Source organism: Salmo salar, chromosome ssa16 (genome assembly GCF_905237065.1).
Source record: "Salmo salar chromosome ssa16, Ssal_v3.1, whole genome shotgun sequence".
NCBI lineage: Eukaryota > Metazoa > Chordata > Actinopteri > Salmoniformes > Salmonidae > Salmo > Salmo salar.
The window spans coordinates 46417087-46441474 of NC_059457.1; the positions used below are offsets into that span (position 1 = coordinate 46417087).

At 50.4% G+C, this 24388-nt stretch overlaps 1 protein-coding gene across 7 annotated transcripts in view; it reads left to right on the forward strand.

Moving 5' to 3' along the window:
• The window catches only part of LOC106574075 (nuclear factor 1 A-type), a 283951-nt gene that overhangs the window by 170827 nt on the left and 88736 nt on the right, over positions 1-24388 (forward strand). For all 7 annotated transcript variants that reach the window (XM_045697325.1, XM_045697324.1, XM_045697328.1 and 4 more), the window contains exon 4: positions 23081-23155. In XM_045697325.1, coding sequence (XP_045553281.1) covers positions 23081-23155 — 75 coding nt within the window. The remainder of the gene's footprint in view (positions 1-23080; positions 23156-24388) is intronic.

Below are 24388 nucleotides of genomic sequence, written 5' to 3' on the forward strand. Positions count from 1 at the left end.
ACACACACTGAGAAAGAGAGAGAGGAACACACTGAGAGAGAGAGAGGAACACACTGAGAGAGAGAGGGACACACACTGAGAAAGAGAGAAACACACTGAGAGAGAGAGGGGAACACACACTGAGAGAGAGAGGGGAACACACACTGAGAGGGAGAGGAACACACACTGAGAGAGAGAGGGACACACACTGAGAGAGAGAGAGGGACACACACTGAGAAAGAGAGGGACATACACTGAGAGAGAGAGGGACACACTGAGAAAGAGAGGAACACACTGAGAAAGAGAGAAACACACTGAGAAAGAGAGGAACACACACTGAGAGAGAGAGGAACACACACTAAGAGAGAGAGGAACACACTGAGAAAGAGAGGAACACACACTGAGAGAGAGAGGAACACACACACTGAGAGAGAGAGGAACACACACTGAGAAAGAGAGGAACACACACTGAGAGAGAGAGGGACACACTGAGAAAGAGAGGAACACACTGAGAAAGAGAGGAACACACTGAGAGAGAGAGGCACACACTGAGAGAGAGACGAATACACACTGAGAAAGAGAGGAACACACTGAGAGAGAGAGGGGAACACACTGAGAGAGAGAGGGACACACACAGAGAGAGAGGCACACTGAGAGAGAGAGGGACACACTGAGAGAGAGAGGAACACACTGAGAGAGAGAGGAACACACTGAGAGAGAGAGGAACACACTGAGAAATGGAGGAACACACACTGAGAGAGAGAGGATCACACTGAGAGAGAGAGGGGAACACACACTGAGAGAGAGAGGAACACACTGAGAAAGAGAGGCACACACTGAGAGAGAGAGGGGAACACACACTGAGAAAGAGAGGGACACACACTGAGAGAGAGAGGCACACACTGAGAAAGAGAGGAACAAACTGAGAAAGAGAGGAACACACTGAGAAAGAGAGGCACACTGAGAGAGAGAGGGACACACTGAGAAGGAGAGGAACACACACAGAGAGAGAGGAACACACACTGAGAGAGAGAGGAACACACTGAGAAAGAGAGGAACACACTGAGAGAGAGAGGAACACACTGAGAGAGAGAGGAACACACACTGAGCGAGAGAGGGACACACACTGAGAGAGAGAGGGACACACACTGAGAGAGAGAGGAACACACTGAGAATGAGAGGAACACACTGAGAATGAGAGGAACACACACTGAGAGAGAGAGGAACACTGAGAGAGAGAGGGGAACACACACTGAGAGAGAGACGGGAACACACACTGAGAGGGAGAGGGACACACTGAGAAAGAGAGGAACACACTGAGAAAGAGAGGAACACACTGAGAGAGAGAGGGGAACACACTGAGAGAGAGAGGAACACTGAGAATGAGAGGAACACACACTGTGAGAGAGAGGAACACTGAGAGAGAGAAACACACTGAGAGAGAGAGGGGAACACACACTGAGAGAGAGAGGGGAACACACTGAGAGAGAGAGGAACACACTGAGAAAGAGAGGAACACACACTGAGAGAGAGAGGAACACACTGAGAAAGAGAGGGACACACACTGAGAGAGAGAGGAACACACTGAGAGAGAGAGGCACACACTGAGAAAGAGAGGGACACACTGAGAAAGAGAGGCACACTGAGAAAGAGAGGAACACACTGAGAGAGAGAGGGACACACTGAGAAAGAGAGGAACACACACTGAGAGAGAGAGGAACACACTGAGAGAGAGAGAAACACACTGAGAAAGAGAGGAACACACTGAGAGAGAGAGAAACACACACTGAGAGAGAGAGGGACACACACTGAGAGAGAGGGACACACACTGAGAGAGAGAGGAACACACTGAGAATGAGAGGAACACACTGAGAATGAGAGGAACACACACTGAGAGAGAGAGGAACACTGAGAGAGAGAGGGGAACACCCACTGAGAGAGAGAGGGGAACACACACTGAGAGAGAGACGGGAACACACACTGAGAGGGAGAGGGACACACTGAGAAAGAAAGGAACACACTGAGAAAGAGAGGAACACACTGAGAGAGAGAGGGGAACACACACTGAGAGAGAGAGGGGAACACACACTGAGAGAGAGAGGAACACACTGAGAAAGAGAGGAACACACACTGAGAGAGAGAGGAACACACACTGAGAGAGAGAGGGGAACACACACTGAGAGAGAGAGGAACACACTGAGAAAGAGAGGAACACACTGAGAGAGAGAGGGGAACACACACTGAGAAAGAGAGGGACACACACTGAGAGAGAGAGGCACACACTGAGAGAGAGAGGAACAGACTGAGAAAGAGAGGAACACACTGAGAGAGAGGGGAACACACTGAGAGAGAGGGGAACACACTGAGAGAGAGAGGAACACACTGAGAGAGAGAGGCACACACTGAGAGAGAGAGGAACACACTGAGAAAGATAGGAACACACTGAGAAAGAGAGGAACACACTGAGAGAGAGAGGAACACACTGAGAGAGAGAGGGACACACACAGAGAGAGAGGGACACACACTGAGAGAGAGAGGAACACACTGAGAATGAGAGGAACACACTGAGAATGAGAGGAACACACACTGAGAGAGAGAGAGGAACACTGAGAGAGAGAGGGGAACACACACTGAGAGAGAGAGGGGAACACACACTTAGAGAGAGAGGGGAACACACACTGAGAGGGAGAGGAACACACACTGAGAGAGAGGAACACACTGAGAAAGAGAGGAACACACACTGAGAGAGAGAGGGACACACTGAGAAAGAGAGGAACACACTGAGAAAGAGAGAAACACTCTGAGAAAGAGAGGAACACACTGAGAGAGAGAAGGGAACACACACTGAGAGAGAGAGGAACACACTGAGAAAGAGAGGAACACACACTGAGAGAGAGAGGGACACACACTGAGAAAGAGAGGTACACACATTGAGAGAGAGAGGAACACACACTGAGAAAGAGAGGAACACACTGAGAGAGAGAGGGGAACACACACTGAGAGAGAGAGGCACACACTGAGAAAGAGAGGAACACACTGAGAAAGAGAGGAACACACTGAGAAAGAGAGGCACACTGAGAGAGAGAGGGACACACTGAGAAGGAGAGGAACACACACTGAGAGAGAGAGGAACACACACTGAGAGAGAGAGGAACACACTGAGAAAGAGAGGAACACACTGAGAGAGAGAGGAACACACTGAGAGAGAGAGGAACACACACTGAGAGAGAGAGGGACACACACTGAGAGAGAGAGGGACACACACTGAGAGAGAGAGGAACACACTGAGAATGAGAGGAACACACTGAGAATGAGAGGAACACACACTGAGAGAGAGAGGAACACTGAGAGAGAGAGGGGAACACACACTGAGAGAGAGAGGGGAACACACACTGAGAGAGAGACGGGAACACACACTGAGAGGGAGAGGGACACACTGAGAAAGAGAGGAACACACTGAGAAAGAGAGGAACACACTGAGAGAGAGAGGGGAACACACTGAGAGAGAGAGGAACACTGAGAATGAGAGGAACACACACTGTGAGAGAGAGGAACACTGAGAGAGAGAAACACACTGAGAGAGAGAGGGGAACACACACTGAGAGAGAGAGGGGAACACACTGAGAGAGAGAGGAACACACTGAGAAAGAGAGGAACACACACTGAGAGAGAGAGGAACACACTGAGAAAGAGAGGGACACACACTGAGAGAGAGAGGAACACACTGAGAGAGAGAGGCACACACTGAGAAAGAGAGGGACACACTGAGAAAGAGAGGCACACTGAGAAAGAGAGGAACACACTGAGAGAGAGAGGGACACACTGAGAAAGAGAGGAACACACACTGAGAGAGAGAGGAACACACTGAGAGAGAGAGAAACACACTGAGAAAGAGAGGAACACACTGAGAGAGAGAGAAACACACACTGAGAGAGAGAGGGACACACACTGAGAGAGAGGGACACACACTGAGAGAGAGAGGAACACACTGAGAATGAGAGGAACACACTGAGAATGAGAGGAACACACACTGAGAGAGAGAGGAACACTGAGAGAGAGAGGGGAACACCCACTGAGAGAGAGAGGGGAACACACACTGAGAGAGAGACGGGAACACACACTGAGAGGGAGAGGGACACACTGAGAAAGAAAGGAACACACTGAGAAAGAGAGGAACACACTGAGAGAGAGAGGGGAACACACACTGAGAGAGAGAGGGGAACACACACTGAGAGAGAGAGGAACACACTGAGAAAGAGAGGAACACACACTGAGAGAGAGAGGAACACACACTGAGAGAGAGAGGGGAACACACACTGAGAGAGAGAGGAACACACTGAGAAAGAGAGGAACACACTGAGAGAGAGAGGGGAACACACACTGAGAAAGAGAGGGACACACACTGAGAGAGAGAGGCACACACTGAGAGAGAGAGGAACAGACTGAGAAAGAGAGGAACACACTGAGAGAGAGGGGAACACACTGAGAGAGAGGGGAACACACTGAGAGAGAGAGGAACACACTGAGAGAGAGAGGCACACACTGAGAGAGAGAGGAACACACTGAGAAAGATAGGAACACACTGAGAAAGAGAGGAACACACTGAGAGAGAGAGGAACACACTGAGAGAGAGAGGGACACACACAGAGAGAGAGGGACACACACTGAGAGAGAGAGGAACACACTGAGAATGAGAGGAACACACTGAGAATGAGAGGAACACACACTGAGAGAGAGAGAGGAACACTGAGAGAGAGAGGGGAACACACACTGAGAGAGAGAGGGGAACACACACTTAGAGAGAGAGGGGAACACACACTGAGAGGGAGAGGAACACACACTGAGAGAGAGGAACACACTGAGAAAGAGAGGAACACACACTGAGAGAGAGAGGGACACACTGAGAAAGAGAGGAACACACTGAGAAAGAGAGAAACACTCTGAGAAAGAGAGGAACACACTGAGAGAGAGAAGGGAACACACACTGAGAGAGAGAGGAACACACTGAGAAAGAGAGGAACACACACTGAGAGAGAGAGGGACACACACTGAGAAAGAGAGGTACACACATTGAGAGAGAGAGGAACACACACTGAGAAAGAGAGGAACACACTGAGAGAGAGAGGGGAACACACACTGAGAGAGAGAGGGACACACACAGCGAGAGAGGGACACTGAGAAAGAGAGGAACACACTGAGAGAGAGAGGGGAACACACACTGAGAGAGAGAGGGGAACACACACTGAGAGAGAGAGGAACACACACTGAGAGAGAGAGGCACACACTGAGAAAGAGAGGCACACACTGAGAGAGAGAGGAACACACACACTGAGAGAGAGAGGAACACACACTGAGAAAGAGAGGAACACACACTGAGAGAGAGAGGGACACACTGAGAAAGAGAGGAACACACTGAGAATGAGAGGAACACACACTGAGAGAGAGAGAGGAACACTGAGAGAGAGAGGGGAACACACACTGAGAGAGAGAGGGGAACACACACTTAGAGAGAGAGGGGAACACACACTGAGAGGGAGAGGAACACACACTGAGAGAGAGGAACACACTGAGAAAGAGAGGAACACACACTGAGAGAGAGAGGGACACACTGAGAAAGAGAGGAACACACTGAGAAAGAGAGAAACACTCTGAGAAAGAGAGGAACACACTGAGAGAGAGAAGGGAACACACACTGAGAGAGAGAGGAACACACTGAGAAAGAGAGGAACACACACTGAGAGAGAGAGGGACACACACTGAGAAAGAGAGGTACACACATTGAGAGAGAGAGGAACACACACTGAGAAAGAGAGGAACACACTGAGAGAGAGAGGGGAACACACACTGAGAGAGAGAGGGACACACACAGCGAGAGAGGCACACTGAGAAAGAGAGGAACACACTGAGAGAGAGAGGGGAACACACACTGAGAGAGAGAGGGGAACACACACTGAGAGAGAGAGGAACACACACTGAGAGAGAGCGGCACACACTGAGAAAGAGAAGCACACACTGAGAGAGAGAGGAACACACACACTGAGAGAGAGAGGAACACACTGAGAAAGAGAGGAACACACACTGAGAGAGAGAGGGACACACTGAGAATGAGAGGAACACACTGAGAAAGAGAGGAACACACTGAGAGAGAGAGGCACACACTGAGAGAGAGAGGAACACACACTGAGAAAGAGAGGAACACACTGAGAGAGAGAGAGGGGAACACACTGAGAGAGAGAGGGACACACACAGAGAGAGAGGCACACTGAGAAAGAGAGGGACACACTGAGAGAGAGAGGAACACACTGAGAGAGAGAGGAACACACTGAGAGAGAGAGGAACACACTGAGAAATGGAGGAACACACACTGAGAGAGAGAGGATCACACTGAGAGAGAGAGGGGAACACACACTGAGAGAGAGAGGAACACACTGAGAAAGAGAGGAACACACTGAGAGAGATGGGAACACACACTGAGAAAGAGAGGGACACACACTGAGAGAGAGAGGATCACACTGAGAGAGAGAGAGGAACACACTGAGAAAGAGAGGAACACACTGAGAAAGAGAGGAACACACTGAGAAAGAGAGGAACACACACTGAGAGAGAGAGGAACACACTGAGAGAGAGAGGAACACACTGAGAGAGAGAGGGACACACACTGAGAGAGAGAGGAACACACTGAGAGAGAGAGGAACACACTGAGAGAGAGAGGGACACACACTGAGAGAGAGAGGGACACACACTGAGAGAGAGAGGAACACACTGAGAATGAGAGGAACACACTGAGAATGAGAGGAACACACTGAGAGAGAGAGGAACACTGAGAGAGAGAGGGGAACACACACTGAGAGAGAGAGGGGAACACACACTGAGAGAGAGACGGGAACACACACTGAGAGGGAGAGGGACACACTGAGAAAGAGAGGAACACACTGAGAAAGAGAGGGACACACTGAGAGAGAGAGGGGAACACACACTGAGAGAGAGAGGGACACTGAGAATGAGAGGAACACACACTGTGAGAGAGAGGAACACTGAGAGAGAGAGAAACACACTGAGAGAGAGAGGGGAACACACACTGAGAGAGAGAGGGGAACACACTGAGAGAGAGAGGAACACACTGAGAAAGAGAGGAACACACACTGAGAGAGAGAGGAACACACTGAGAAAGAGAGGAACACACTGAGAGAGAGAGGCACACACTGAGAAAGAGAGGAACACACTGAGAGAGAGAGGGACACACTGAGAAAGAGAGGAACACACACTGAGAGAGAGAGGAACACACACTGAGAGAGAGAAAAACACACTGAGAAAGAGAGGAACACACTGAGAGAGAGAGGAACACACACTGAGAGAGAGAGGGACACACACTGAGAGAGAGAGGGACACACACTGAGAGAGAGAGGAACACACTGAGAATGAGAGGAACACACTGAGAATGAGAGGAACACACACTGAGAGAGAGAGGAACACTGAGAGAGAGAGGGGAACACACACTGAGAGAGAGAGAGAGAGAGGGGAACACACACTGAGAGAGAGACGGGAACACACACTGAGAGGGAGAGGGACACACTGAGAAAGAGAGGAACACACTGAGAGAGAGAGGCACACACTGAGAGAGAGACGAATACACACTGAGAAAGAGAGGAACACACTGAGAGAGAGAGGGGAACACACTGAGAGAGAGAGGGACACACACAGAGAGAGAGGCACACTGAGAGAGAGAGGGACACACTGAGAGAGAGAGGAACACACTGAGAGAGAGAGGAACACACTGAGAGAGAGAGGAACACACTGAGAAATGGAGGAACACACACTGAGAGAGAGAGGATCACACTGAGAGAGAGAGGGGAACACACACTGAGAGAGAGAGGAACACACTGAGAAAGAGAGGCACACACTGAGAGAGAGAGAGGGGAACACACACTGAGAAAGAGAGGGACACACACTGAGAGAGAGAGGCACACACTGAGAAAGAGAGGAACACACTGAGAAAGAGAGGAACACACTGAGAAAGAGAGGCACACTGAGAGAGAGAGGGACACACTGAGAAGGAGAGGAACACACACTGAGAGAGAGAGGAACACACACTGAGAGAGAGAGGAACACACTGAGAAAGAGAGGAACACACTGAGAGAGAGAGGAACACACTGAGAGAGAGAGGAACACACACTGAGAGAGAGAGGGACACACACTGAGAGAGACAGGGACACACACTGAGAGAGAGAGGAACACACTGAGAATGAGAGGAACACACTGAGAATGAGAGGAACACACACTGAGAGAGAGAGGAACACTGAGAGAGAGAGGGGAACACACACTGAGAGAGAGAGGGGAACACACACTGAGAGAGAGACGGGAACACACACTGAGAGGGAGAGGGACACACTGAGAAAGAGAGGAACACACTGAGAAAGAGAGGAACACACTGAGAGAGAGAGGGGAACACACTGAGAGAGAGAGGAACACTGAGAATGAGAGGAACACACACTGTGAGAGAGAGGAACACTGAGAGAGAGAAACACACTGAGAGAGAGAGGGGAACACACACTGAGAGAGAGAGGGGAACACACTGAGAGAGAGAGGAACACACTGAGAAAGAGAGGAACACACACTGAGAGAGAGAGGAACACACTGAGAAAGAGAGGGACACACACTGAGAGAGAGAGGAACACACTGAGAGAGAGAGGCACACACTGAGAAAGAGAGGGACACACTGAGAAAGAGAGGCACACTGAGAAAGAGAGGAACACACTGAGAGAGAGAGGGACACACTGAGAAAGAGAGGAACACACACTGAGAGAGAGAGGAACACACTGAGAGAGAGAGAAACACACTGAGAAAGAGAGGAACACACTGAGAGAGAGAGAAACACACACTGAGAGAGAGAGGGACACACACTGAGAGAGAGGGACACACACTGAGAGAGAGAGGAACACACTGAGAATGAGAGGAACACACTGAGAATGAGAGGAACACACACTGAGAGAGAGAGGAACACTGAGAGAGAGAGGGGAACACCCACTGAGAGAGAGAGGGGAACACACACTGAGAGAGAGACGGGAACACACACTGAGAGGGAGAGGGACACACTGAGAAAGAAAGGAACACACTGAGAAAGAGAGGAACACACTGAGAGAGAGAGGGGAACACACACTGAGAGAGAGAGGGGAACACACACTGAGAGAGAGAGGAACACACTGAGAAAGAGAGGAACACACACTGAGAGAGAGAGGAACACACACTGAGAGAGAGAGGGGAACACACACTGAGAGAGAGAGGATCACACTGAGAAAGAGAGGAACACACTGAGAGAGAGAGGGGAACACACACTGAGAAAGAGAGGGACACACACTGAGAGAGAGAGGCACACACTGAGAGAGAGAGGAACAGACTGAGAAAGAGAGGAACACACTGAGAGAGAGGGGAACACACTGAGAGAGAGGGGAACACACTGAGAGAGAGAGGAACACACTGAGAGAGAGAGGCACACACTGAGAGAGAGAGGAACACACTGAGAAAGATAGGAACACACTGAGAAAGAGAGGAACACACTGAGAGAGAGAGGAACACACTGAGAGAGAGAGGGACACACACAGAGAGAGAGGGACACACACTGAGAGAGAGAGGAACACACTGAGAATGAGAGGAACACACTGAGAATGAGAGGAACACACACTGAGAGAGAGAGAGGAACACTGAGAGAGAGAGGGGAACACACACTGAGAGAGAGAGGGGAACACACACTTAGAGAGAGAGGGGAACACACACTGAGAGGGAGAGGAACACACACTGAGAGAGAGGAACACACTGAGAAAGAGAGGAACACACACTGAGAGAGAGAGGGACACACTGAGAAAGAGAGGAACACACTGAGAAAGAGAGAAACACTCTGAGAAAGAGAGGAACACACTGAGAGAGAGAAGGGAACACACACTGAGAGAGAGAGGAACACACTGAGAAAGAGAGGAACACACACTGAGAGAGAGAGGGACACACACTGAGAAAGAGAGGTACACACATTGAGAGAGAGAGGAACACACACTGAGAAAGAGAGGAACACACTGAGAGAGAGAGGGGAACACACACTGAGAGAGAGAGGGACACACACAGCGAGAGAGGGACACTGAGAAAGAGAGGAACACACTGAGAGAGAGAGGGGAACACACACTGAGAGAGAGAGGGGAACACACACTGAGAGAGAGAGGAACACACACTGAGAGAGAGAGGCACACACTGAGAAAGAGAGGCACACACTGAGAGAGAGAGGAACACACACACTGAGAGAGAGAGGAACACACACTGAGAAAGAGAGGAACACACACTGAGAGAGAGAGGGACACACTGAGAAAGAGAGGAACACACTGAGAAAGAGAGGAACACACTGAGAGAGAGAGGCACACACTGAGAGAGAGAGGAACACACACTGAGAAAGAGAGGAACACACTGAGAGAGAGAGGGGAACACACTGAGAGAGAGAGGGACACACACAGAGAGAGAGGCACACTGAGAAAGAGAGGGACACACTGAGAGAGAGAGGAACACACTGAGAGAGAGAGGAACACACTGAGAGAGAGAGGAACACACTGAGAAATGGAGGAACACACACTGAGAGAGAGAGGATCACACTGAGAGAGAGAGGGGAACACACACTGAGAGAGAGAGGAACACACTGAGAAAGAGAGGAACACACTGAGAGAGAGAGGGGAACACACACTGAGAAAGAGAGGGACACACACTGAGAGAGAGAGGATCACACTGAGAGAGAGAGAGGAACACACTGAGAAAGAGAGGAACACACTGAGAAAGAGAGGAACACACTGAGAAAGAGAGGAACACACACTGAGAGAGAGAGGAACACACTGAGAGAGAGAGGAACACACTGAGAGAGAGAGGGACACACACTGAGAGAGAGAGGAACACACTGAGAGAGAGAGGAACACACTGAGAGAGAGAGGAACACACTGAGAGAGAGAGGGACACACACTGAGAGAGAGAGGGACACACACTGAGAGAGAGAGGAACACACTGAGAATGAGAGGAACACACTGAGAATGAGAGGAACACACACTGAGAGAGAGAGGAACACTGAGAGAGAGAGGGGAACACACACTGAGAGAGAGAGGGGAACACACACTGAGAGAGAGACGGGAACACACACTGAGAGGGAGAGGGACACACTGAGAAAGAGAGGAACACACTGAGAAAGAGAGGAACACACTGAGAGAGAGAGGGGAACACACACTGAGAGAGAGGGACACTGAGAATGAGAGGAACACACACTGTGAGAGAGAAAACACTGAGAGAGAGAGAAACACACTGAGAGAGAGAGGGGAACACACACTGAGAGAGAGAGGGGAACACACTGAGAGAGAGAGGAACACACTGAGAAAGAGAGGGACACACACTGAGAGAGAGAGGAACACACTTGAAAGAGAGGAACACACTGAGAGAGAGAGGCACACACTGAGAAAGAGAGGAACACACTGAGAGAGAGAGGGACACACTGAGAAAGAGAGGAACACACACTGAGAGAGAGAGGAACACACACTGAGAGAGAGAGAAACACACTGAGAAAGAGAGGAACACACTGAGAGAGAGAGGAACACACACTGAGAGAGAGAGGGACACACACTGAGAGAGAGAGGGACACACACTGAGAGAGAGAGGAACACACTGAGAATGAGAGGAACACACTGAGAATGAGAGGAACACACACTGAGAGAGAGAGGAACACTGAGAGAGAGAGGGGAACACACACTGAGAGAGAGAGAGAGAGAGGGGAACACACACTGCGAGAGAGACGGGAACACACTCTGAGAGGGAGAGGGACACACTGAGAAAGAGAGGAACACACTGAGAAAGAGAGGAACACACTGAGAGAGAGAGAGGGGAACACACACTGAGAGAGAGGGGAACACTGAGAATGAGAGGAACACACACTGTGAGAGAGAGGAACACTGAGAGAGAGAGAAACACACTGAGAGAGAGAGGGGAACACACACTGAGAGAGAGAGGGGAACACACACTGAGAGAGAGAGGAACACACTGAGAAAGAGAGGAACACACACTGAGAGAGAGAGGAACACACTGAGAAAGAGAGGAACACACACAGAGAGAGAGGGACACACTGAGAAAGAGAGGAACACACTGAGAGAGAGAGGAACACACACTGAGAAAGAGAGGAACACTGAGAAAGAGAGGAACACACTGAGAGAGAGAGAGGGGAACACACAACGAGAGAGAGAGGGACACACACAGAGAGAGAGGTACACTGAGAAAGAGAGGAACACACACTGAGAGAGAGAGGAACACACTGAGAAAGAGAGGAACACACTGAGAGAGAGAGGGACACACACTGAGAAATGGAGGAACACACTGAGAGAGAGAGGAACACACTGAGAGAGAGAGGGGAACACACACTGAGAGAGAGAGGAACACACTGAGAAAGAGAGGAACACACTGAGAGAGAGAGGGGAACACACACTGAGAAAGAGAGGGACACACACTGAGAGAGAGAGGCACACACTGAGAGAGAGAGGAACAGACTGAGAAAGAGAGGAACACACTGAGAGAGAGGGGAACACACTGAGAGAGAGGGGAACACACTGAGAGAGAGAGGAACACACTGAGAGAGAGAGTAACACACACTGAGAGAGAGAGGCACACACTGAGAGAGAGAGGAACACACTGAGAAAGATAGGAACACACTGAGAAAGAGAGGAACACACTGAGAGAGAGAGGAACACACTGAGAGAGAGAGGAACACACTGAGAGAGAGAGGAACACACACTGAGAGAGAGAGGGACACACACTGAGAGAGAGAGGGACACACACTGAGAGAGAGAGGGACACACACTGAGAGAGAGAGGAACACACTGAGAATGAGAGGAACACACTGAGAATGAGAGGAACACACACTGCGAGAGAGAGAGGAACACTGAGAGAGAGAGGGGAACACACACTGAGAGAGAGAGGGGAACACACACTTAGAGAGAGAGGGGAACACACACTGAGAGGGAGAGGAACACACACTGAGAGAGAGGAACACACTGAGAAAGAGAGGAACACACACTGAGAGAGAGAGGGACACACTGAGAAAGAGAGGAACACACTGAGAAAGAGAGAAACACTCTGAGAAAGAGAGGAACACACTGAGAGAGAGAGGAACACACACTGAGAGAGGAACACACACTGAGAATGAGAGGAACACACACTGAGAGAGAGAGGAACACTGAGAGAGAGAGAAACACACAGAGAGAGAGGGGAACACACACTGAGAGAGAGAGAGGGGAACACACACTGAGAGAGAGAGGAACACACTGAGAAAGAGAGGAACACACACTGAGAGAGAGAGGGACACACACTGAGAAAGAGAGGTACACACATTGAGAGAGAGAGGAACACACACTGAGAAAGAGAGGAACACACTGAGAGAGAGAGGGGAACACACACTGAGAGAGAGAGGGACACACACAGCGAGAGAGGCACACTGAGAAAGAGAGGAACACACACACTGAGAGAGAGAGGAACACACTGAGAAAGAGAGGAACACACTGAGAGAGAGGGACACACACTGAGAAATGGAGGAACACACACTGAGAGAGAGAGGAACACACTGAGAGAGAGAGAGGCACACACTGAGAGAGAGAGGAACACACTGAGAAAGAGAGGAACACACTGAGAAAGAGAGGAACACACACTGAGAGAGAGAGGGGAACACACTGAGAGAGAGGGGAACACTGAGAGAGAGGGGAACACTGAGAGAGAGAGGAACACACTGAGAGAGAGAGGAACACACACTGAGAGAGAGAGGGACACACACTGAGAGAGAGAGGGACACACACTGAGAGAGAGAGGAACACACTGAGAAAGAGAGGCATACACTGAGAGAGAGAGAAACACACTGAGAGAGAGAAGGGAACACACTGAGAGAGAGAGGGGAACACACTGAGAGAGAGAGGAACACACACTGAGAGAGAGAGGAACACACACTGAGAGAGAGAGGGACACACACTGAGAGAGAGAGGAACACACTGAGAGAGAGAGGAACACACTGAGAAAGAGAGGAACACACTGAGAGAGAGAGGAACACACACTGAGAAAGAGAGGCACACTGAGAGAGAGAGGGGAACACACACTGAGAGAAAGAGGGACACACACAGAGAGAGAGGCACACTGAGAAAGAGAGGAACACACACTGAGAGAGAGAGGAACACACTGAGAAAGAGAGGAACACACTGAGAGAGAGAGGAACACACTGAGAAATGGAGGAACACACACTGAGAGAGAGAGGAACACACTGAGAGAGAGAGGGGAACACACACTGAGAGAGAGAGAGGAACACACTGAGAAAGAGAGGAACACACACTGAGAGAGAGGGGAACACACACTGAGAAAGAGAGGGACACACACTGAGAGAGAGGCACACACTGAGAGAGAGAGGAACACACTGAGAAAGAGAGGAACACACTGAGAGAGAGAGGAACACACTGAGAAAGAGAGGAACACACACTGAGAGAGAAACACACTGAGAGAGAGAGAAACACACTGAGAAAGAGAGGAACACACTGAGAGAGAGAGGAACACACTGAGAGAGAGAGGGACACACACTGAGAGAGAGAGGAACACACTGAGAAAGAGAGGAACACACACTGAGAGAGAGAGGGACACACACTGAGAGAGAGAGGGACACACTGAGAGAGAGAGGGACACACACTGAGAGAGAGAGGAACACACTGAGAAAGAGAGGAACACACACTGAGAGAGAGAGAGACACACACTGAGAGAGAGACGGACACACTGAGAGAGAGTGAGAAACACACTGAGAGAGGGGAACACACTGAGAGAGAGAGGAACACACTGAGAGAGAGAGGAACACACTGAGAGAGAGAGGAACACACTGAGAAAGAGAGGAACACACTGAGAAAGAGAGGAACACACTGAGAAAGAGAGGAACACACTGAGAGAGAGAGGAACACACTGAGAGAGAGAGGCACACACTGAGAGAGAGAGGAACACACTGAGAGAGAGAGGAACACACTGAGAAAGAGAGGAACACACTGAGAGAGAGAGGCACACACTGAGAAAGAGAGGAACACACACTGAGAGAGAGAGGCACACACTGAGAGAGAGAGGAACACACTGAGAGAGAGAGGAACACACTGAGAAAGAGAGGAACACACACTGAGAGAGAGAGGAACACACTGAGAGAGAGAGAAACACACTGAGAAAGAGAGGAACACACTGAGAGAGAGAGGAACACACTGAGAGAGAGAGGGGAACACACTGAGAGAGGGGAACACACTGAGAGAGAGAGGAACACACTGAGAGAGAGGGACACACACTGAGAGAGAGAGAAACACACTGAGAGAGAGAGGGGAACACACTGAAAGAGAGAGGAACACACTGAGAAAGAGAGAGAGGAACACACTGAGAAAGAGAGAGAGGAACACACTGAGAGAGAGAGGGGAACACACTGAGAGAGAGAGGGGAACACACTGAGAGAGAGAGGAACACACTGAGAGAGAGAGGGACACACACTGAGAGAGAGAGGGACACACACTGAGAGAGAGAGGAACACACTGAGAGAGAGAGGGACACACACTGAGAGAGAGAGAGAAACACACTGAGAGAGGGGAACACACTGAGAGAGAGAGGAACACACTGAGAGAGAGGGACACACACTGAGAAAGAGAGGACCACACTGAGAGAGAGAGAAACACACTGAGAGAGAGAGGGGAACACACTGAGAGAGAGAGGGGAACACACTGAGAGAGAGAGGAACACACTGAGAGAGAGAGGGACACACACTGAGAGAGAGAGGGACACACACTGAGAGAGAGAGGAACACACTGAGAGAGAGAGGAACACACTGAGAGAGAGAGGGACACACACTGAGAGAGAGAGAGAAACACACTGAGAGAGGGGAACACACTGAGAGAGAGAGGAACACACTGAGAGAGAGAGGAACACACTGAGAGAGAGAGGAACACACTGAGAGAGAGAGGAACACACTGAGAAAGAGAGGAACACACTGAGAAAGAGAGGAACACACTGAGAAAGAGAGGAACACACTGAGAGAGAGAGGAACACACTGAGAGAGAGAGGAACACACTGAGAGAGAGAGGAACACACTGAGAGAGAGAGGAACACACTGAGAAAGAGAGGAACACACTGAGAAAGAGAGGAACACACTGAGAAAGAGAGGCATACACTGAGAGAGAGAGAGAGAAACACACTGAGAGAGAGGGACACACACTGAGAGAGACAGAAACACACTGAGAGAGAGAGGAACACACACTGAGAGAGAGAGGCACACACACACAGTTTTAGCAACAATACATGTAATACAAGCACTGTTTTAGAACTTGGCCTCTCACTTTCTCTCTCTCCCTCTCTCTCTCTCTCTCGCTCTCTCTCTCTCTCTCTCTCTCTCTCTCACACACCCTCTTTTCCTTCTCAGCCTACTCTATAACTCTCTTTCTCAGCCCCCTCCCTCTCTCTCTGTGGACACAGCTGGAAGTGATTATCCTTGTTGAGCTATAGAAGCCCTGCTCCCTCCCCCCTCCTCCCCCAGTCTCCCTATATGAAACGCTCACTCATGGAAACGCACTCGTTGAACCCATGCTGCTGAATGCATATAGGATGCCTTTCCTATGGGGCTGGGGGGCTGGGGGGCTATGGGGCTGGGGGGCTATGGGGATGGGAGGCTATGGGGCTGGGGGGCTATGGGGATGGGAGGCTATGGGGCTGGGGGGCTATGGGGCTGGGGGGCTATGGTGCTGGGAGGCTATGGGGCTGGGAGGCTATGTGGATGGGAGGCTATGGGGCTGGAGGGCTATGGGGATGGGAGGCTATGGGGATGGGAGGCTATGGGGCTGGAGGGCTATGGTGATGGGAGGCTATGGGGATGGGAGGCTATGGGGGTGGGAGGCTATGGGGCTGGGAGGCTATGAGGCTGGGGGGCTATGGGGCTGGGGGCTATGGGGCTGGAGGGCTATAGGGCTTTGGGGCTGGAGGGTTTTGGGACTGGAGGGCTATGGTGCTGGGGGCTATGGGGCTGGAGGGCTATAGGGCTTTGGGGCTGGAGGGTTTTGGGACTGGAGGGCTATGGTGCTGGGGGCTATGGGGCTGGAGGGCTATGGGGCTGGAGGGCTATGGGGCTGGGGGGCTATGGGGCTGGGGGCTATGGGGCTGGGGGGCTATGGGGCTGGGAGGCTATGGGGCTGGAGGGCTATGGGGATGGGAGGCTATGGGGATGGGAGGCTATGGGGATGGGAGGCTATGGGGATGGGAGGCTATGGGGCTGGGAGGCTATGAGGCTGGGGGGCTATGGGGCTGGGGGGCTATGGGGCTGGGGGCTCTGGGGCTGGGAGGCTATGGGGCTGGGGGCTATGGGGCTGGAGGGCTATAGGGCTTTGGGGCTGGAGGGTTTTGGGACTGGAGGGCTATGGTGCTGGGGGCTATGGGGCTGGAGGGCTATGGGGCTGGAGGGCTATGGGGCTGGAGGGCTATGGGGCTGGAGGGCTATAGGGCTTTGGGGCTGGAGGGCTTTGGGACTGGAGGGCTATGGTGCTGGAGGGCTATGGTGCTGGGGGGCTATGGTGCTGGAGGGCTATGGGGCTGGAGGGCTATGGGGCTGGAGGGCTATGGTGCTGGAGGGCTATGGGGTTGGAGGGCTATGGGGCTGGAGGGCTATGGTGCTGGAGGGATATGGGGCTGGAGGGCTATGGTGCTGGAGGGCTATGGGGCTGGAGGGCTATGGTGCTGGAGGGCTATGGGGCTGGAGGGCTATGGGACTGGAGGGCTATGGTGCTGGGGGGCTATGGTGCTGGAGGGCTATGGTGCTGGGGGGCTATGGTGCTGGAGGGCTATGGTGCTGGAGGGCTATGGTGCTGGAGGGCTATGGGGCTGGAGGGCTATGGGGCTGGAGGGCTATGGGGCTGGAGAGCTATGGGGCTGGGAGGCTATGGTGCTGGGGGACTATGGGGCTGGAGGGCTATGGGGCTGGGGGGCTATGGGGCTGCGAGGCTATGGTGCTGGGGGACTATGGGGCTGGAGGGCTATGGGGCTGGGGGCTGGGGCTATGGGGTTATGGAGCTATGGGGTTGGGGATGGGGGGCTATGGGGCTGGGGACTATGGGGTTATGGAGGTATGGGGCTGGGGTGCTATGGGGCTGGGAGGCTATGGGGCTGGAGGGCTATGGGGCTGGAGGGCTATGGGACTGGAGGGCTATGGTGCTGGGGGGCTATGGTGCTGGAGGGCTATGGTGCTGGGGGGCTATGGTGCTGGAGGGCTATGGTGCTGGAGGGCTATGGTGCTGGAGGGCTATGGGGCTGGAGGGCTATGGGGCTGGGGGGCTATGGGGCTGCGAGGCTATGGTGCTGGGGGACTATGGGGCTGGAGGGCTATGGGGCTGGGGGGCTGGGGCTATGGGGTTATGGAGCTATGGGGTTGGGGATGGGGGGCTATGGGGCTGGGGACTATGGGGTTATGGAGGTATGGGGCTGGGGTGCTATGGGGCTGGGAGGCTATGGGGCTGGAGGGCTGGATGGCTGAGGGGCTATGGGGCTGGAGAAATTTGGGGCTGGGGTGCTATGGGGCTGGGAGGCTATGGGGCTGGAGGGCTGGATGGCTGAGGGGCTATGGGGCTGGAGGGATTTGGGGCTGGGGTGCTATGGGGCTGGGAGGCTATGGGGCTGGAGGGATTTGGGGCTGGAGAACTTTGGAGCTGGAGGGCTATGGGGCTGGAGAGCTATGGGGCTGGGGGGCTATGGGGCTGGAGGGCTATGGGGCTGGAGGGCTATGGGGCTGGGGGACTATGGGGCTGGAGGGATATGGGGCTGGAGGGATATGGGGCTGTGTTAAACTCTCTGTTCTTCCCACCACGACAGAAAGAGCTCTCCTGGTCCAATTTCTCTTTTTCATTCACTCTCTTTCTTACTCTTTCACATTCACCTGCTTTTTCTTTCGCATTCACTCTCCTTCTCAAGCCCACCGTATTCTTTCTCTCCTTTCTCTCTGTTTCTCTCCTTTCTCTCTGTTTCTCTCCTCTCTCTCTTCTCTCTCTCTCTTCTTCCCTCTCTCCTCTCTCTCTTCCTCCCTCCCTCTCCTCTCTTTCTTCCTCCCTCTCTCTTCCTCCCTCTCTCTCTTCCTCCCTCTCTCTCCTCTCTCTCTCTTCCTCCCTCTCTCTCCTCTCTCTCTCCTCCCTCTCTCTCCTCTCTCCTCTCTCTCTTCCTCCCTCTCTCTCCTCTCTCTTCCTCCCTCTCTCTCCTCTCTCTTCGTCCCTCTCTCTCCTCTCTCTCTTCCTCCCTCTCTCTCTCTCCTCTCTCTCTTCCTCCCTCTCCTCTCTCTCTTCCTCCCTCTCTCTCCTCTCTCTTCCTCCCTCTCTCTCCTCTCTCTCTTCCTCTCGCTCAGCTTTCTCTTCCTCCCACTTCCTCCCCTCTCTCTGCCTGTCTCTCTCTCTCTCTCTGACTGTCTCTCTCTCTCTCTGACTTTCTCTCTCTCTCTACCTCTCTCTCTCTCTCTCTCTCTCTCGCCTCTCTCTCTCTCTCTCTGCCTGTGTCTCTCTCTCTACCTCTCTCTCTCTCTCTCTCTCTCTCTCTGCCTCTCTCTCTCTCTCTCTCTCTCTCTGCCTGTCTCTCTCTCTCTCTCTCTGCCTGTCTCTCTCTCTCTCTGCCTCTCTCTGTCTCTCTCTGCCTGTCTCTCTATCTCTCTCTCTCTCTCTCTCTCTCTCTTTCTTTCTCTCTGCCTGTCAGTTCAATTCAATTCAAGGGGCTTTTTTGGCATGGGAAACATATGTTAACATTGCCAAAGCAGTTGCCTAAGCAATGTTAACATCTGCCTGTCTCTCTCTCTCTCTCTCTCTCTACCTCTCTCTCTCTCTCTCTCTCTCTCTCTCTCTCTCTCTCTCTCTCTCTCCTGCCTCTCTCTCTCTCTCTGCCTATCTCTCTCTCTCTCTCTCTGCCTGTCTCTCTCTCTCTCTGCCTCTCTCTGTCTCTCTCTGCCTGTCTCTCTATCTCTCTCTCTCTCTCTCTCTCTCTCTCTCTCTCTCTCTCTCTGCCTGTCTCTCTCTCTCTCTGCCTCTCTCTCTCACTCTCTCTGCCTGTCAATTCAATTCAAGGGGCTTTATTGGCATGGGAAACATATGTTTACATTGCCAAAGCAAGTGAAGTAGATAATAAACAAAAGTTAAATAAACAATACAAATGAACAGTAAACATTACACTCACAGAAATTCCAAAAGAATAAAGACATTTCAAATGTCATATTATGTATATATACAGTGTTGTAACGATGTGCAAATGGTTAAAGTACAAAAGGGAAAATAAATAATCATAAATATGGGTTGTATTTAAAATGGTGTTTGTACTTCACTGGTTGACCTTTTCTTGTGGCAACAGGTCACAGATCTTGCTGCTGTGATGGCTCACTGTGGTATTTCACCCAGTAGATATGGGAGTTTATCAAAATTGGATTTGTTTTTTAATTATTTTGGGGTCTGTGTAATCTGAGGGAAATGTGTCTCTAATATGGTCATACATTTGGCAGGAGGTTAGGAAGTGCAGCTCAGTTTCCACCTCATTTTGTGGGCAGTGTGCACATAGCCTGTCTTCTCTTGAGAGCCAGGTCTGCCTTTGGCGGCCTTTCTCAATAGCAAGGCTATGCTCACTGAGTCTGTACATAGTCAAAGCTTTCCTTAAGTTTGGGTCAGTCACAGTGGTCAGGTATTCTGCCACTGTGTACTCTCTGTTTAGGACCAAATAGCATTCTAGTTTGCTCTGTTTTTTTTGTTAATTACTTTACACATGGGAAAGAATTATCTTTTTGTACTCTCATGATTTGGTTGGGTCTAATTGTGTTTCTGTCCTGGGCTCTGTGGGGTCTGTTTGTGTTTGTGAACAGAGCCCCAGGACCAGCTTGCTTAGGGGACTCTTCTCCAGGTTCATTTCTCTGTAGGTGATGGCTTTCTTATGGAAGGTTTGGGAATCGCTTCCTTTTAGGTGGTTGTAGAATTTAACGGCTCTTTTCTGGATTTTGATAATTAGCGGGTATCGACCTAATTCTGTTCTGCATGCATTATTTGGTGTTTTACGTTGTAAACTGAGGATATTTTTGCAGAATTCTACATGTAGAGTCTCAATTTAGTGTTTGTCTCATTTTGTGAATTCTTGGTTGGTGAGCAGACCCCAGACCTCACAACCATAAAGGGCAATGGGTTCTATAACTCATTCAAGTATTTTTAGCCAGATTCTAATTGGTATGTTGAATTTTATGTTCCTTTTGATCGTTCACAGCTTTGTGGAAGTTACCTGTGGCGCTGATGTTTAGGCAAAGGTACATTTGAAGTCAGAAGTTTACATACACCTTAGCCAAATACATTTAAACTCAGTTTTTCACAATTCCTGACATTTAATCCTAGTAAATATTCCTTGTCTTAGGTCAGTTAGGATCACCACTTTATTTTAAGAATGTGAAATGTCAGAATAATAGTAGAGGGGATAGTTGAGAGAATGATTTATTTCAGATTTGATTTCTTTCATCACATTCCCAGTGGGTCAGAAGTTTACATACACTCAATTAATATTTAGTAGCATTGCCTTTTTATTGTTTAACTTTGGTCAAACGTTACGATTCCCACAATAAGTTGGGTGAATTTTGGCCCATTGAGTCAGGTTTGTAGGCCTCCGTGCTCGCACACGCTTTTTCAGTTCTGCCTACAAATTTTCTATAGGATTGAGGTCAGGGCTTTGTGATGGCCACTCCAATACCTTGACTTTGTTGTCCTTAAGCCATTTTCCCACAACTTTGGAAGTATACTTGGGGTCATTATCCATTTGGAAGACCCATTTGTGACCAAGCTTTAACTTCCTTACTGATGTCTTGAGATGTTGCTTCAATATATCCACATAATTTTCCTACCTCATGATGCCATCTATTTTGTGAAGTGCACCAGTCCCTCCTTCAGCAAAGCACCCCCACAACATGATGTTTCCACCCCCGTGCTTCACAGTTGGGATGGTGTTCTTTGGCATGCAAGCCTCCCCCTTTTTCCTCCAAACATAACGATGGTCATTATGGCCAAACAGTTATATTTTTGTTTCATCAGACCAGAGGACATTTCTCCAAAAAGTCTGGGGTCTGTAGTGACGCCTCTAGCACTGAGATGCAGTGCCTTAGACTGCTGCACCACTGGTGGTTCCTAGTGGTTCCCAACGAGAGGTACTGGGTACCCTGGGAGAACTTGGCCTGTCCACAGGGGGTACATAAGAAGACTCATTAGACTATAGGTCTACTGGTAAAATACACATGAGGGTGTATTGCAGGGGTACTCCAGGCAGAGCAACATTCAGCTGGTGGTACAGTAACCAAAACAGGTTGTGAACCACTTGTCTAGGAGTTGTAGGGGGAAAGCAAAGCAAAGCTTGTCCAAAGTTATGGAAAATGTCTTGGAAAGATGGGAAATAGGATTTTGTCCGGTACTCAAATGTGTTCAGTATCAACACGAGCTGCTCCAGCAGTTTCATTAGAGACACTTAAGTGTGTTTTTGTGTGTGTCTGGTTAGTGGAGCCCCCTGCTGTGGTTTTGGGAGTGGAAGACGACATACACACCCATGGGGACAGAGGCCCCAGATGTGCCCTGCCCTCTAGGTCATTGTAAATACACCCTCTTCTCCCACATTGCCTTTCTTTCCACAGGGACATGTAACGGTGTGTGTGTGTGCGTGTGTATGTGTGTGTGTGTGTGTGAGAGAGTCTGTCTGTCTGTCTGTCTGTCTGTCTGTCTGTCTGTCTGTCTGTCTGTCTGTCTGTCTGTCTGTCTGTCTGTCTGTCTGTCTGTCTGTCTGTCTGTCTGTCTGTCTGTCTGTCTGTCTGTCTGTCTGTCTGCACATGCATGCGTGCTTTTGAGTGTGTGTGTGTGTAACAGAGGGAACATGATGTGTGTTTGAGACGAACCTCGTCCCATGCCTCCTCTTTCATGTTCCAATGATCCTCTGTTTGCAATAACATCACTTCTTTCTTTTATTCTGTCTCTCTCTCTCTCTCTCTCTCTCTCTCTCTCTCTCTCTCTCTCTCTCTCTCTCTCTCTCTCTCCAGGACATCTTGGCTTCCAAGACAGCTTTGTCACATCAGGTGTCTTCAGTGTGGCTGAGCTCGTGCGAGTCTCACAGAGTAAGTTTATCCTCTTTCTTCCTCTCTCGCTACCTCCCCCATCGCTCTCTCTCTGCCCCTCCCTCCCCTCTCTCGCTCTCTATTCCTCTCTCTCTTCCTCCCCATCTCTCTCTTTCTATCCCCCTTCCCCCCTCTCGCTCTCTGTCCCCCTTCCCCCCTCTCTCTCTCTCTCTCTCTCTCTCTCTCTCTCCCTCTCTCTCTCCCTCCCCATCTCTCTCTCTACCACACTCTCTCTATACCCCCTCTGTCACTCTCTCTTTACCCCCCCCGTCTCTCCCCACCACCACCACTACCAACCCCACCCCTGTCTCTCTCTCTCTGTCTCTTTCTCTCTCTTATTCCATCTCTATTCTCTCCACAAAGAGAACCCAGCAGCAGGCTGTGATTTGATTGCATATCTGCCATCGATATGGTCCAGCCCACTAATGCAATTTATCAGGACCAATACAGAGATTCCCCAGACACTCCCACTATGTTAATGAACTAAGAGCAAACCCCAAATCTCTCCCAAATCAGACAGTCAGCTAAAAGAAAAGACCCACAGTCAACTTAGTAGGCCAAAGGAAAATGGACAATGACTAAGATCTGTGTCTCAGAGTAGGAGTGCTGATCTAGAATCAGTTACTACCTTTTAGGTTACAATGAATACAATGGAAGAGGGGACTGATCCTAGATCAGCAGTCCTACTCTGAGACCCTTTATGAAGACAGGCTCTGAAGTTTAGGTTAGACAGCCCCCAATGATCAGCTTAACCTGTTGGGTCTAGGGGGCAGCATTTGCACGTCTGGATAAAAAAAATGTACCCGATTTAATCTGGTTACTAATCCTACCCAGTAACTAGAATATGCATATACTTATTATATATGGATAGAAAACACTCTAAAGTTTCCAAAACTGTTTGAATGGTGTCTGTGAGTATAACAGAACTCATTTGGCAGGCAAAACCCTGAGACATTTTCTGACAGGAAGTGGATACCTGATGTGTTGTATTGACTTTAAACCTATCCCATTGAAAAACACAGGGGTTTAGGAATATTTTGGCACTTCCTATTGCTTCCACTAGATGTCACCAGCCTTTACAAAGTGTTTTGAGTCTTCTGGAGGGAGATCTGACCGAACAAGAGCCATGGAACGGTGATGTCCCATTAGACACCTGGCGCGCTACTTCATGTTGGGTACCCTCGTTCCAATACGTTATAAAAGACTATGCATTCGTCCACCTTGAATATTATT